Source organism: Oryza brachyantha, chromosome 8 (assembly GCF_000231095.2).
Source record: "Oryza brachyantha chromosome 8, ObraRS2, whole genome shotgun sequence".
In the NCBI taxonomy this organism is placed as follows: domain Eukaryota; kingdom Viridiplantae; phylum Streptophyta; class Magnoliopsida; order Poales; family Poaceae; genus Oryza; species Oryza brachyantha.
Window position 1 is genome coordinate 1,321,030 of NC_023170.2, and position 16,308 is coordinate 1,337,337.

The window sequence follows — 16,308 nt, forward strand, 5'->3', positions numbered from 1 at the left end:
TGGAGGTGACAGCTAGCCCCGGCGCTGGCGGCTAGGGTTTGGTGGGTGGGTGCTGAATTGGGAGCCCCACACACGCACACTCTCTTTCTCCCTGCTTGCCTTCTCTCACCGTCTCTAATAGGACAAGAAACCAAAAAAGAGGAACAACAGAAAGAAAAAAAAACACACACACACAGCGAGCGGTCGAGTCTCACCATTGCTCAACCTCCTAACCCTCCTTCTCCTCCGCCGCCGCCGCCGCCTCCTCTTTCTTCTTCGGCGGAGGTGGAGGAGCAAGATACATTGCCTCCTACTGCGTCTAAACTCCCCTATCCCCACCTGCTTCCAAGAACAAGTTGCGATGGCTCCGAAGCCAGAACCGCAGGTGAATCTCGTCACTTCTATCTGATCCTGTTCTTGAGCCACGATCGTTTTGAAAAATTTGGTTATTTGGTACTCCAAACATTACGCTCCATAGTTTTGCTATTTTAAACACATAGACTTCGTAGAACCACGACTCCAAACATACTATACTTGATTTCATCGTCATTTTATGTATTTTCTATATTTTTTTTATCTCTTTATGTTGTATTTGGAACCTGAACAGACATCTTAACTATTTTCTCTGGTAAATCTTTACATACATTACGCACTGCTTCCTTTTTGTCTGATTAATAAAAAAAAGAAAACACAGATACGATGCATTGATCTGTACATAACGTACGTACTGCTTGCCTTCTGCCGGATTAAAAATTGCGCCATGATCATCCTCCGCTTGCATTCATCTGCGTTGCATTGATTTGTATCTGCCCCCGCCGCTTGCATCTGTACTGCGTCCAAATACAGATGCACAAAAAGAGAAAGCGGCCGACTCCGGTGCATATTACTGGCAGTAGAATTTAATTTATACCGTTGATCTATTTTTATTGGACGGCTGTGATTAAATTATACTACCAATAATATTAGGTATAGTAGAAATTTGAAGGAGTAATATCGTCATTTTTGTTATGATCTTTATTGCAAAAAAACAAAATTATAAAATACTGCTAATTAAGTAATTAACAAAGTACAAAAATATCTTTTTTCTACTGATAATATAATACTACCAGTAAAATGCATCGGAGAGTTGCTCAAAGAGAAAAGGGTAAATATATCTTTTGAGGTTCCAAATACAACAGAAAGAGATGAGAAAATATAGGAAATACATAAAATGACAATAAAATCAAGTATCTTATGTTCGGTGTCCTAGTTTTGTGAAGTTCATGGTTCAAATGGCAAAACTGCGAAGCGCTATGTTTGGAGTTCCAAATAAACAAATTTATTATGTTTTTTTTTTTCTGAATTGGTTCTCCATGTTTGTTTGTTTTTTTACAAGACCCCTGCATCATCTGAATTCAATCTTGTGCTAAGCGATTTGCCCATAAGTTATAAGAAACTTATGGACGAGGCTATCCCAACAACACTGGAAGAGATCATCACACGGGAAGCTCCGTCTAACAGCAAAGGAAATAAGCTCTTTTCCAAGATAGCCGGAAAACTCTACACACCGAAAGGTGGTACTTTTCTGATCAAGTTGAAACCAACCAAGACCAGTCCTGATGATGCGATCGTGACTCTCCTATTTAGCTGGAAAGACCTCTACTTTGAGGCTTTCCATGCTAAAGGTAAGATTCTTTGGTAAATAAAAATGCAGTTACATTCTTATAATTAAGTAATAAAATTGATATTAGCTTCTTAACAGAAGAGGAGGAGATCAAGAGACACCAGAAGGGATTGATAGTATAGAGAGGGAAAAAAAAGAACTTCAGGGTTTGCAACACCTTAATTACGTGCCACATTTTCATAATATGAAATACTTGTTGCGGTAACTATGATCTCTGTAATATTTGACATGACAAGTTTGGTATGAGTAATATTATAGATAATTAAAATGATGATTACAATTAGCATGAGTAATATGGAGATACACTTAGATTATTAATATATGCAGTTTATATATCTTTTTGAGTCTGGTCTAACTATATCTTATGATGTGCATTGCAAAGAAAAATTATCATTGTTTGTAACATGAGCCCAGGGTATGCCGTATGAAGCAAACATGTCGTCAAACACATTACCTGTTCTTTTCGATGAAAGAAAGGTCAAAGCTACTACATTGCAAACCTTGACCTATAATCTTCATCACACAGAAGGAGCTGCACTAGGGCCACGTGGCGCACCCCGGGGGGTCGGGCCTAGGACCTGAGAGGCAGCCACAAGGGGTCAGGCCGCTCGACCCCCGACCCCTCGCCCCACGCGCTAAAGTACACGTGGCACGAGAGGTACCTAGCGCATGATGCCCTGCCATCGTATTTAATGCGCTCTGCCACTCGCAGGATGTCGCGTTGAATGCGGCATGCCAGCGGCGCGGTAAGTCATCAGATGGGACCAATGGATGTGATAGCAGACTAGAGGCATGTAAGAAGTATGCGCCTGCCCCTGGTAGAGGATATGATCCATGTCAGCAAAGTCTCGTTGGCCATTAGTGAGGGGATTTCTTGCCTCTCCCTTTAGAGGAGAGTCGGTGCTCTGTCTTTGAGGCTCTTCATCATTGTCGCTGCCACACATTAGATACGAAGGAACCAGGAGTCTTCAGCATTTAATGTCGAAGAGACGCATGCCCCTCTGCCCACATCACAATGGGACGTGGTCCATGCGTGAAAAGGTGTTCACTGTCGCCGCACGCGTCGGATTGGACGGGCATTAATTTCCCCTAAAACTATGTGTTTTACTTTTTTCCATTACAAGCTAGGTCTAGGCTCCTGTGGGAGTCCGTTGCAGTATAAAAGAACGCCTTTGCCTAGGGGAAGGGTGGAGCTCTTTCCGAACAACAAAAACACAAAAGACTAAGTAAACTTGGCCAACAAGCCCAACTAGGGTGTAATTTATTGTGTCCCAAGCAACCAGACACAAGAGGAGAGTATTACACTTCTCAGTGGCCCAAACCTGTATACATCGTCGCTTCTTCATCGCACCCGAGGGGCCTGACCCCCTTCGTCTCGCCAGCGCTCACGCTCTCACCCGCACCTCTGATCTGAAACAACAAAGAGGGCCCCTGCGGCTTCCCGCTATAGTAGATTTACTCTCTGATAGCTGGCGTGCCAGGTAGGGGGCGTGTCCGTGAGAATTTGAGCCTCACCACTTTACCCTTCCCAGACTTCCAAGGAATGGTGGATGGGGCGCACGTGTTCTACACTTCCTCCCCTAGCTCAGCTAGGAGCGGGAGCTCGTCTGACAGTGAGCGTTGGGCCCACAGCCCAAGCTTCTGCCACCAACGCCGCACCAGCAGGACTCCACTGCCTCGCCAGACTCCCATACCGGAGGGGGAGCGGCCCCTCGGCTCCCACCGAAAGACATCACAGGAATGGTCGCTATAGCTGCTGCAGGCGGCCGGGCCAAGGGCTCGGCATCCTCTCCGGTGATCGGCCGTAAAGGGAGGCGCACGAGTAGGGTGCGACACCACCTGACTTACAGCATGGCTAGCACGCCTGAGGGCGCACTCCAAGCAATTAGCATGCTCCTGCACCATCCACCCGTCATACCAGGTGCTAGGAGGACCTCTATGGTGGAGCCGATGCCGACCTCAAGATCAAGGGCCGACACGAAACGCACCATGCCATGTACATGGGAGAAGACACCACGTCCTCAGGGACGTTGCACCCCTTGAATCGTGGCCCTGATCCAGGCATGTCTCCCTCGCATGGGATTGGGCGCCAGGCCTTTGTTGCGAGCCTCTGGAACGTTCGGTGGCCCTCGAAGTTCCGACACAACCTCACCGAGAAGTACGATAGCAATATCAACCCATCCGAGTTCCTCCTGATCTACACCACTGCCATTGGGGTAGTGGGAGGTGATGATCGAGCCATGGTGAACTTCTTCCCCATGGCTCTCAAGGGTCAGGCGTGAGCCTGACTCATGAACCTCCCACCTGCCTCGGTCCACTCTTGGGAGGACCTGTGCCAGCAGTTCGTCACGAACTTCCAAGACACTTATTCTTGGCCAGGGGAGGAGGCTGACCTACAAGTTGTGCAGCGAGAGGACTATGAGTCCCTTCACCAGTATATCTTGTGGTTCTGCCATGTGTGCAACATCATCCCCTGCATTCCCGCTCATGCGGTCATCTATGCTTTCAGGGGAGGCGTGCAACATAACTGCATGCTTGAGAAGATAGCCTCCAAGGAGCCCTAGTCCATGGGAGAGCTCTTTGCTCTAGCGAACCGAGTGGCCCGCAACGAGGAGTCCTAGTCCTAGAACTCTTCCAGCCCCTGCGGGGCCAATGCCACGTCGGATTCTGCTACCTGCTCTAAGCAGCAAAAGCAAAAGAAGAGGTCAATCCATTCTGACGATGAGGGCCATGTCCTCGCCACGGAAAGTGCCTCTCGCCCCTGTGTAAGGGAAGGGCGGGGGCAACAAGCAAAAGGACGCTGATGCCCCCAACGGGGGGTGCTCGATGGAAAAATGATGCTTCGTGCACAACACCTCCTGCCACAGCCTCGCCGAATGCTGCTTGATCAAGGGATTGGTCAAGCGCGTCAAGGCGTATGAGCAGGAGAAGCGGGAGGGGCACCGAGACGAGAAAGCCACGACCTCCTTGTTTAGCCATCGACAAAGAGAGTTCAAGGCCACAAGGCCCCCGCTGACTCCAATCAAAAAGGCCTTGTCTTTTAGGAGCCAAAGCATGTCATCGCCACCATCGACGGAGGAACGTGTGCCCACGCCTTCCGTCACAATTTCAGGGCCATGAAGCGCGAGCTTCTAGACACCATCCCTACTCACGAGACGGCGTGGCGGTCGTGCTACTTGGAGGTGCCACTCACTTTCGACCAGACTGACTACCCCCTGAACGTCGACAGGGGTGGCCACCTAGCCATGGTGGTCTCATCCTCCATCTACAACGTCAAGATGGGGCGCGTCTTGTTCGACAGCGACGGGTCCCTCAATATTATCTCCCTGACAACCTTCGAGGAGATCAAGGCCCTAGGGATGTCTCAAGTCGTCACAGTCGATCATCAGCATAACCCTGAGGCACACGTGGTCCCTAGGGCAAATCAACCACCCCGTCACCTTCGGTGGTCCCTCTAACTTCTGCACCGAGCGGATTGACTTCGATGTGCAGATCTTAATCTGCCCTACAATGCGGTCCTTGGTAGGCCCGCGTTGGTGATGTTCATGGCAGCAGCCCACTACGCCTACCTCCAGATGAAGATGTCGGGCCCTAATGGCCGGCCCCATCACCATCATCGATAAGGTCAAGGCCGCACTAGCCTGTGTACAGCTACATGCGGATAGCCTCCCGACCGCCACGAATGCGAGGCCGGCGCCGAAGGAGTGGAGGCCTCGACCTCCCGTGTCCCGAAGAAGAGGATGACTTTGGGCGACGGGGTCCCCGTCAAGCTAATCACGCTCGGCGACGATTTATCCAAGACCGCCAAGATCGGCGATGCCTTGGACCCTAAATAAGAAGACGCACTCATCTCTTTCCTACGAGAAAATGCCGAAATGTTTGCATGGTAGCCATCGGACATGCCCGGGGGTCCCTGGGGAAGTGATTGAGCATCGCTTGGCTGTGTGTCCAGATGCCACACCCTTTCGATAGAAGGTGCGACATTAGGCCCTAGAACACCAAGCCTTCCTTTGCGAAGAGGTGGCGCATCTCCTGGAGGCCAGCTTCATCCAAGAGGCCGTACACCTAGAGTGGTTGACAAACCTAGTCATGGTCCCCAAGGCCAACAACAAGCTCTAGATGTGCATCGACTACAGTGACCTCAATAAGGCATGCCCTAAAGACCCTTTTCCTTTGCCAGACATAGATTGGATTTCGACTCCACCATGGGGTGCGACCTTTTTTGTTTCCTTGATGCATATTTGGGTTACCATTAGATCTGCATGACTAAGAAAGATGAGGAAAAAACTACGTTCGTTACTCCTGTTGGAACCTACTATTATACATCTATGTCTTTTGGTTTAAAGAATACAGGCCCTACTTTCCAGCGCACTACTCGCATTACTTTGAGTAGCCAAATAGGGCATAATGTTGAGGCATATCTAGACAACCTAGTCATCAAAACGTGCGACCTAGAAACCTTGCTCTCAGACCTAGCAAAGACTATCGACAGCCTCCGTTCCACGCGCGTGAAGCTAAACCTCGGAAAATGTGTGTTCAAAGTGCCATCTAGCTAGTCTCATCCAGAAGCATAGAAGCTAATCCCGAGAAGATCGGGGCAATAGAGCGAATGCGCCCCCTAGAAACTCAGGGACGTGCAGTGCATCTCAGGCTACATGGCTGCCCTGCCTCAATTCATTTCGAGGCTAGGGATCGGGCGCTACCCTAATTCAAGCTCCTCAAGTGCTCCAGGCCCTTCACCTGGACGGTGGAGGCAGAGCAGGCACTTAGCGAGCTCAAGGCCTGCCTCTCCTCCCTCCAGTCCTAGTGGCCTCGAGGTCAAACGAGTCGCTATTGCTATACTTAGCGGCAACCCCACAAGTCATCAGCGCAACACTAGTGGTAGAGCGCGAGGAGAAAAACCCTCGCGTCTGACCCACCTACCCTACGCCAGATAAGCTCGGGCCAGGGTCAGACAAAGAGGCCCCTGTGCTCGGAGAAGGCCCTGAAGGCCCCCAACGTACAAGCGGCCTCCACCCTCCTGTCAAAAAGCGTCGCGTGCCCTCGGACCCAGAGCATTCTTGAGGCCCCGAGGAGGACAGTGACTCGATGCAAACTGACCCTGAGGCCACTATCATAGAAGAACCTAGGCTCCTGAAAACTAGTGCCCCTCTCAAAGGGACCGACCTCGCCGCAAGGTGCAATGGCTCATTTACTTTGTCAGCGAGGCACTGCGGGATGCCAAGTCTTGATACCCGCCCTGAAAATGCTATACACACTTTTAGTAGCCTCGAGAAATTTGCGCCACTATTTTTAGGCACATCGAGTCACAGTGGTAACGTCCTGGCCCTCAGGCAGATTCCGCGCAACTGAGAGGGGACCGGACGAGTGGTAAAATGGGCCATTGAGCTATCAGAGTTAGACCTCTATTCCAGACCATGCCATGCATTCAAGATCCAATCTCTCACCAACTTCCTGACGAATTGGACGCCTTTGGCTGACGATGACCCTCCCTCGGGCTCCCGCCCCCCGAGGCTGAAGGCAACCCGGGGCTTGGTTGCCCGATCGAGCATTGGACAATGCACTTCGATGATTCCCTCACCCTCCAGGGCGCTGGAGCAGGAGTCGGCATGACCTCGCCAACCGGCGACATCCTCAAGTATATGGTCCGCCTAGACTTTCAGGCCACCAACAATATGGCGAAATACGAGGGGCTCCTCGCGGGACTAAGGGCAGTGGCCAGAATGGGGATCCACTGCTTGCTTGTGTTAGCGACTCCGAGCTTGTCGTCAACCAAGTCTCAAAGGAGTACAAATGCTTCGATCCACTGCTTGTTTGTATTAGCGACTCCGAGCTTGTCGTCAACCAAGTCTCAAAGGAGTACAAATGCTTCGATCCACTGCTTGCTTGTGTTAGCGACTCTGTGCTTGTCGTCAACCAAGTCTCAAAGGAGTACAAATGCTTCGACCCCCAAATGGAGGACTACGTCCGAGAATTTCAACATATGGAACGTCGTTTCCATGGGTTAGATCCTCAACACATTCCTAAATGGGAGAACACACTTGCCGATGAGCTCTCCAGGCTTGCGTCTTTACGAGCCCCAATCCCCCAGGCACCTTTGAAGAAAGGCTTGCCCATTCATCCGTGAGCCCCGAGCCCTCCCAAGGGAGCCCGAGGCCACAACCCAAACCCCTGAGGCAACCCAAGCCCTAAAACCAAGAGAAGAGGTGCCGACCGACCCCGTCCAACCCTACACCACCACCCCCTAGGAGGTCGGTTGGATGACTAAAATCCAAGACTTCCTCTAGGACGCGACGCTCCCCGAGGATCGTGAAGAAAGTGAGCGTATTGCTCAAATCTCCAAGACGTATATGCTAGTAGATGGGACACTCTACCAATGCGGACCTAGTCCGACGATGCTGAGCTTGCTAGTTCCACGCCAAGCAGACCCACCAGCCGGCACAAGCTCTGTAGATGATTATGCTCTCTTGGTCATTCGCGATCTAGGTGCTGGACATCCTAGGCCCCTTCAAGAAGGCATGCAAGGCTACGAGTACCTCTATGTCACCATCGACAAATTCACCAAGTGGCTTGAGGCTTACCCGGTTATCAAGATCGACAAGCACTCGACCCTAAAGTTCATTAGGGGCATCATTGCCCGCTTTGGTGTGTCCAACTACATCATCACGGACAACGACACCTAACTCACTAGTGAGTTGTTCGGTGAATACTGTGATGACATGGGCATCAAGCTCTATTTTGCCTCGCCCGCTCACTCCAAAAGCAATGACTAAGTGGAGCACGCAAATGCAGAAATCCTCAAAGACCTCAACACCAAGACCTACAAACTCCTCAAGAAACATGGGGGCTTATGGGTCGAGGCATTGCCCGCTGTGTAGTGGGCCAATTAGATCACACCAAGTCATGTCACAAGAGAAACCTTCTTCTTCCTGGTGTATGAGGCCGAGGTGGTCCTCCCCGCCAAGCTAATCCTGGGATCTCCCCGAGCCACGCTTTACGGCGAAGCCGATCAAGATTAGCTGTGGCACGATGACCTGTATCACCTCGAGGAAAGGCAACGACGCACAGCCCTCGGGCCACCCGCTACCAACAGAGCCTCAGGCACTATCACCACCCCCAGGTCTATTCCCGATCACAACAAGTCAATGATATGGTCCTGTGCCACGTTCAAACACGTGCGAGCCTAACCAAACTCTCCCCGATGTGGGAGGGACAATTCAAAGTGATCAACGTCCCCCAGCCGTTCTCTGCCAGGCTCGTCATGGCAGACGGCACCGAATTGTCTAACCCATGGAGCATCGAGCACCTCCGCCAATTCTACCCCTAGGGGGCCCTACATGTTTGCATCCTTGGGCTTGGGACAACCCCACACGCCCTTCGTTGTGCACTACGTAGGCCGAGGGCTACCACTATTCATCCTTTGTACCCTATAAGTTTTGTGAATAGCAAACATTCTTCTACATTTGTTCTCCAAGTGTCGCACACTTCTTTGTTGTTACCTTAAAACCATGTTTTATCACTTGATGCGATCTATGTGTCCCTGTCACTCTCAAGGGACTAGTCTACCTAGACGCGAGTCGTGCCCTAGCGCATTGTATAGCTAGGCGCTTCATATGGACTGTAATCCAGTCATCCCTGACTCCTAGTCATGGTGCACCTACTTGGCTAGTCTCGCTAAACGGATCAATCCTATGGCTCTAGCGCCAACTCATTGTCGTGTGAAAGTGACTCGGGCCCGAGCACTTTCAAAAGATGCGTTGGTAGAAACGCAAAGTCAAGTTAACGTTGTCAGGCAGGTAGCAAATTTTACAATGTGTAGAATTTCTAATGAAGGCACGCAGAGGGCAATAATAAGGGAGAGTGAATGCATCCATAAAAAGAACTCAAAGGGTCACCGATGACCAAGTCTTATACACATCAAAGGTAAAAGCAAGATTACATTCATAAGGTAAAATATTGACAGGCGCGGGCGGTGCGGAGGGCCTCGGCTCATGGTCGGTCGACTTTCCCTAAGGGGCCTCGGGCGTCGGGTGCGTCGTCATCATCGTCGTTGTCACCATCGGAGTCTCCCCCAATGCCCAACTCACTGTCGCCGTCATCACCATCGTCACTATCGATGCAAAAGGCGAAGCGGCGCGTCGTACCTTCAAAACCGGCCAGGATCACCCTCGCGGCCTCTCGGACTATGACGCAGTCATCCTCCTCCGTCCCAAGCGAGAACTCGTCTAGTGCTAGGTATGACATGAAGTGCGGGTCACGGGCCTAGTGGTTGGCTAGCACTAGCTCCATTGCTTCGTAAGGGGACTGGAGCAGGCTACCATGAGACAAAAGATCTTCTTTCTAAAGAGATTCAATTCGGAACTCTTATATGTCCAAGGTCAATATGGAAATTCTTTTAGGGGTTTTCCCTTACTTTGTTCGTGTCAACAAACAATTCGAAATACCTTGACTTTTTCAGAACAGGTCCGAGTCAAATAGCAATGATTCGAAGCACTTCTTTTTCCATTACACTATTTCGGAAACCTAAGGACTTGATCGTATGGATATGGAAGACACAGGATTTCCGATCCTAGCGGGAAAAGGAGGGAAACGGATACTCAATTTTAAGTGAGTAAACTGAATTCCATACTCGATCTCATAGATCCCTATAGAATTCTGTGGAAAGCCGTATTCGATGAAAGTCGTATGTACGGCCTGGAGGGAGATCTTTCCTATCTTTCGAGATCCACCCTACAATATGGGGTCAAAAAGCCAAAAAAATAAGCGATTCGTTTTTAGCCCTTATAAAAAGAAAACAGATTCTTGAACCTTGTGGTATTTTAGTAGATTTTACTCTGTTTATCCTTTACTTTAATTCAGTTTTAATTTCGATGTATTCTGTAATGTAAATACAATGAAATTAATTGTGTAAAATGAAATTTCAATAAAATAAAAAAGGAGTCTTCATGTCCCGTTCGCATGACCTCCACCGAGGACCGCTTGGCCATGGTCTCCACCTTCCCTGGAACCTATCTCAGGTCATTCACCAACTCCTTAAGATGACGGGCGATGTTGAGGAGGGCCCGAGGGAGCTTGTCGCTCTGGATCACCAGCACCCCGAGCTGATGCATCACGTCCGCCAATCAGGAAGCGATGTTGCCGAGAATGAGAGGCTTGGACTTGAACTAGAACTGAAGGCCATCAATCTCGCTGTCCCGCTCCTGGATGGTCGCGTGTAGCACCGGGATGGAGTTGTCCACCATGGCCATCCCATTGCGCCCCCGCAGGTTCACCTCATGCTGGTGAAGGGCGTGCTCCCAGCTTCGAGCGATGGCTTCCGCTGGCGCCACGACATGGCTCCGCTCGGCGTTGGCCTCCTCGGTAGCTCCGAGTGAGGCCTTGGTCTTCGCCGCCTCCGCCTAGTGGGCGGTCAGAGTCGCCTTCCTAACCTCTAGGGCTTAGGCGCGCTCCTCCAGCACCACCCCTTGGGCGTCCAGGGCCAGGGTCCGCTCCTCCAGGGCCTAGAGCCACTGATCCATCTCGTAGGTGGCCACCGCCTCCAAGGCATGGTGCACAATGACCTCCATCTCCGACAAGGAGGTGGCATGCCGATCTAGCTCCCCGCTGCGCTCCTCTAGCTCAAAGGCTTGGGCGTCCAAGGGCTCCCTGTGCTAGAGCAGGGCCCTCTCACATCCCACCAGCTAGCGCTCGGTGGTAGTCTTGGCGTCAGTCACCTCCCGCACGGTGTTGACGGCAACCTCGGTGGTGATCCTGTCCTCCCTAATGTCTACCATCGCACCCTCCATGGCTATGGTGGTGACATCGGCAGTGATCCTCTCCTCCGACTCCCAGATAGCGACGTCTAAGGCGACGGCCTGCTCGGCGATCATGTCTAGACAACGTTCATGGACGGCGCGCTCCGTAGCCACCAGCGCCTCCACGTCATCCATTCCCTCGACAACATGCTCCCAATCCTCCTGCATCGTGGCCCTCTCCCCCTGCAGAGCTTGCAGTTGGGTGTTGAGGCCTTCGACGATGGCGTTGCTTGCCACCGCCACAACTTGAAGTAGGGGCTTGGAGTTGATCTGAGCCAGAGGGGAGAAGGGGGAGAGTTGTCCCCCCGAGGGCCTAGCCCTTCCCAAAACACTATCGGCCGAAGACGCGGAGGGAGTCTCTGCTCCCCTTGCATAAGGACGTGGCCGCAAGGAGCATGGCACTAAGGTAAATGCATCCTTCGTTGCGCCCCGCACGTCGCTGCCTTCAGTGGTAGGCGCTCTGCCGCCAGCGCTAGTGGAAGGGGCCCCTTGCGTGGCTCTCACCCTCGCCCTCGCCGCTTGCGCCTTCCCCGGTAAAAGCTGGATGAGGTGAGCCGGGCCGCTGGCCCGAGCCCCCACCCATGGATGGCACCACGGGCTCCGCTTCCACCACCGCCTCGATGCAAGTGCAGTTGGTCTCTGCCTGCGCCTCGTCGCCCCACCTGGGGTCTCCGGGGCGAGGAGGCAGACTTCCCCCTATGAGGTATGGGGGCGGGATCCACTGACAAAAGACAATAATCAAGTATGAACGAAGAATAGCCGAAAGAAGGATAATGAGGCATTGACAGAAAAGAGACCAACCTTTGGGAGGGACGTCAGAAACTCCACCTTGGAGGCTCGATGGGATCCCCCTGGCAAGGCACGGTCTCACCGACCTTTTGCAGCCTCTTCTTCTGCTTCCCATGTTGCTCGGATGGCGAGGTGGCGCGCTCCGCGCTGCTCCCGCAAGACAGGGAAGAGGGGTCCACCGCTTTCCTCTTCTCCTTGAGGTCAGTAGAAGAGGAGTTGCCTGAACCCCTGAGTGAGGGACTCCTAGGTTGGCCCCCTCGGGAGGACAAGTGTCGCTCCCCCAACGTGCGCGCCAACCATTTCCATGGCGGCGAGGATCGAGTCCTACTTCGGGTCGCTGCAGCAAGGAGGCGCGCAGTCGAGGACTAGTGTCACTTCGACTTCTCCAAGACCAAGAACGCACTAGACCACCACCTACAGGTCCTCACGACTCTAGTCCCACTCCACCCTGGGGTGTGGCCGAATAGGGTCATGGGAGCTGGTGTATGCCCATGTGCCCCAGTCCCATAGATGGAGTGGCGTGATCCACAAACGAGTGAAATCCCTGAAGACCATGGTGCCATTTAGCCCTTGGGAGCGTAGGTCGGTGAGGCTGGCGAGGATCGCGTCCCCCACCCTTGGCATGTCGCGCCGGCATGGCGATGATGTCGGCAGCACAGTGGAAGGCGCATGCGGGGGAGGTCGGGAAGGACGCTATAGAACCAATCACACTTCTAGTCGTCCCACTTCTTGTGCAGCTGCTGCTCGTTGTAGTGCTGTTGGGACTCGGAACGCAGCTGGAAGTAACACACCCTACCTCCGTCGTGGGGGACACCAGCTGGAGGGTGAAGAACATATAGAAGAGATGGAGGCTTGGCCAGACCCCGACAAACATCTCGCATGGATACACGAAGATGGATAGCGTGAGCACTGAATTGGGGGTGAGGTGCGCCATCTAGATCCCATAGAAGTCCAGCACCTCACGGAAGAAGTTGGAGAAGGGCGGGATCAGTCCCACCATCCCGTAGGAGAGGAAGAAGACTGGACGGTGTGGGCACTACAGCGGCCGACGGTCCGCTCTAGGGGCCACTGTCACCCGTCCCAATGGCATCGGGATAAGCTTACTCGCTATCCATGAACTTCTTGCTTGTGATGCGAGAGGGCGGGAGGACACCGCCATCCAACGGCATCGAGCTTCGCGCCATGGTGACCAAGAAAGGAGAGGCGAAGAAACGAGGAAGAAGATGGTTGTGTAGTGGTGTGCCGAAAGCTAGGGAATGAGATTGGTTTGAGGCGCGGACGAAGTGATTGTGCAAAGTGGCGAAGGAAGGGGAGCAACTTTTCCTCTCTGCCCTTTATATAGCCCCTCTGCGTTATGCCGATTCTCATGGCCACTACTGTGCACCCTTTCATTTCCCGCGCACCTTCCTCGCACACTCACCCACGACGCGCAACTCGGGCGTGTGCCTTTTCGAATCCAAATACGGCAGCCCAAAAGTCGTGCATGGTTACCAAGAGATCCGCCCTCCCCGGTTAATGTTTCCGTGATGGCAGGGCAACAACCGTACACTACCCCGGTGATGTGAAAGTCGTGACATGACAACCCATCATCACGGAAGACGGTTTGACTTCAGGTGCTAATCGTGCGCTCCGAGCAGCGCACGACTGGCAAGCCGAGGCCACACATCATCGACCAACGTCAAATGGCGTCGACCCTGGCCCACCTACATGATGTTCTGAACAACATTTTTATTGTCATGAATTATGAGGATAATTATTTTTGTAATGCAAAATTTTATCTTTAATATATAAATGGTAATTATGATTGATTAGACTTTTGGAATTTGTCTATGCTTTGAGTTTGTTTATCCTAAAGACAACAGAAATAAAATAGGCAAATGCTAGCTAGTATTGATAATTATCCATATTGCAATATTTATAAGTGTAGAAGCAACTTGATTGTATCCATTGCAAGGGTTATATATAAAACTATCCATTATTAAAAGTAACAACGCATAAATATAATATCGTTGTAACTTATCTTCTTTATGGCTAACTAGTCACACTTATTGTCACGTATTACCAACAGTTGTGCGTGTTATAATTGATGTTAACAACAACAGCAAAGAGAACATATATTTAATGGGTTGGTGTGTTACTTGCTTCAGTTGGTTTCCCCACAATATTACAGATGATTAAGTTATTGACAACTGGTTAACTACTGGAGTCTATTAGTTGTCTCTTTCTGCTAGTTTTTTTTCTTCTTACATTAGGGATATTAGCTTTTCCAAAATCCAGACTTGCTTCAATTAATTGGTTGCTGGTATACTGGAAATATTCCTCTGCATCGTATGTACAAGTTTATTATAGTTCACAACTTGGCGTATATATAGGTCCTGTAATTTTGTCTTGCTACTGTAACAGGGAAATGGATCAGGATGAGGGATGCTGAAGAGGCTCTACCTCCGCGCTCACAGCTTCACTACTCAATGAAGGAGAAGGAGGGGGTATTCCAAATGACGATCAGCACAAACTACGATGATATAGGTGGCTATGACATTGAGGTAGGCCAAAGGGCCTTCAGTAACTGTCACCGGTCGCTACTTATGGCTGAAGATCTGGTCACGCAAAAGCGGTTGAGAGAACTCAACTCTGGCCCATTGTCTCTGCCGGTGGTCGCTATCTCAGAATCCATCCGCTTCCCTCTCCTGCAGCAATGGGTTTTGGGCACTTTCTCTGCACCCCCTAGTGTCAATTATCAAGAGAAGAGAGTTCCTCAGAAGCTTTCAGATGACTTCAAGAAATGGGCCAGTTACTCGCGTGCGCTCGTCACCCAGGACCTTCCAACTCGCTGTGAACTCACATTGGCTCAGATTGCTGAAAAGCTTGGAGTGCTTAAGTGGAAAGCGGATTGGATGCAACATGCAGGTGCAGCTTCTCCCTCTCCGAAGCGCTTCAAGGACGTGAGGTCTCAGTCTCACTCTCACACCAGTCACTGAAGACATCTTCTCGCCCGAAACCACGAACACAGTTTTGGACTCTCTTGTGTTTGAGGTATTAAACTGTTACAATACTGGAGTATTAATGAGGAAGATACTAATATATAGTACTATTAGTAGCTAGCTCTGTTTCTGACAAGACATGTACACTTGCATATATCCGTCAGCTTTGTATGGATCTTTCATTCTGTGACATGGTAGTTTACTATACTCTTCTTTCTATACTATCATGTTTCTCTTCCCTTTTCACCAATGAGAATTCAATTAATCCTTTTTTTCTACTCTCAATTTCCTTCCATTTTTTTTAGTAAAGAGAATCCAGTTGTTCTCCCCCTAATAATACCAGAACATTTGAAGGCCGCGCTATGTTTTTTCCTACCATTTATCCTTTTGAAAAGCTTTACTGTGTTTATGTTCCAAAATAGTAAAAATCCTAAAAAGTATTTAAGTATCGCTATAGGTACTAGGTATAAAGGGTAAAAAGATAATTTGGTCTTTGACAAAATTGTCCAAAAAAAAAGAAACAATATTATTGGTACAAGGTCATCTTGCCCATATTCATCCAAAATAATGTATGCAACACTTCTGGATTATTCGACCTCCTTATGCGCCTGGAGTATTCGACCTACTTATATGAATAGGGTAACGGTAGATTGCCTATTAAGTGCATTTGTAGGAACATGTTGAGGCACATACGATGGTGGTGCTAAACGATTAAGTACTACGTTTTTAGCAAAACATCGTTGTTAGGGTTATGTGTTTGCCACTATGTTAGCATGAGCTTGCTTTTTTTTTTCTAAATACCCAAATTGCCATTTCTTGTATTTCAAAATACTAGTAAAAGTGAATTTTCCAGAATTCCTCCTATTATTTTTACACATGCGGAGTAAAAATGACCTGTCAAAAGAAAATGTTTAGAGGTGTCTAGTTAAGACCCGCTATTAGGCCCAATCTACAGAGTAGGCCTGGACTACTAACGACTATTAGGCCCATGGTTTGCAAGCCCATTTGCTCAGCACGAGTCGGCTCGACCGCTCGATCCCTCCCCCTCGAAAGGAAAAATCGAGTCGCCCTCGATCGACTGGGCAGAGAGGAAAAGAAAGGA

At 50.3% G+C, this 16,308-nt stretch overlaps 1 protein-coding gene across 1 annotated transcript; it reads left to right on the forward strand.

Moving 5' to 3' along the window:
- Positions 1–340: 340 nt before the first annotated feature.
- Positions 341–15,203, forward strand: LOC121055134. The gene is made up of 3 exons (XM_040526709.1): positions 341–364; positions 1,355–1,643; positions 14,629–15,203. Exons 1-3 carry the CDS (start codon positions 341–343, stop codon positions 15,201–15,203), a joined length of 888 nt encoding a protein of 295 aa, XP_040382643.1.
- The last annotated feature ends 1,105 nt before the right edge of the window (positions 15,204–16,308 follow it).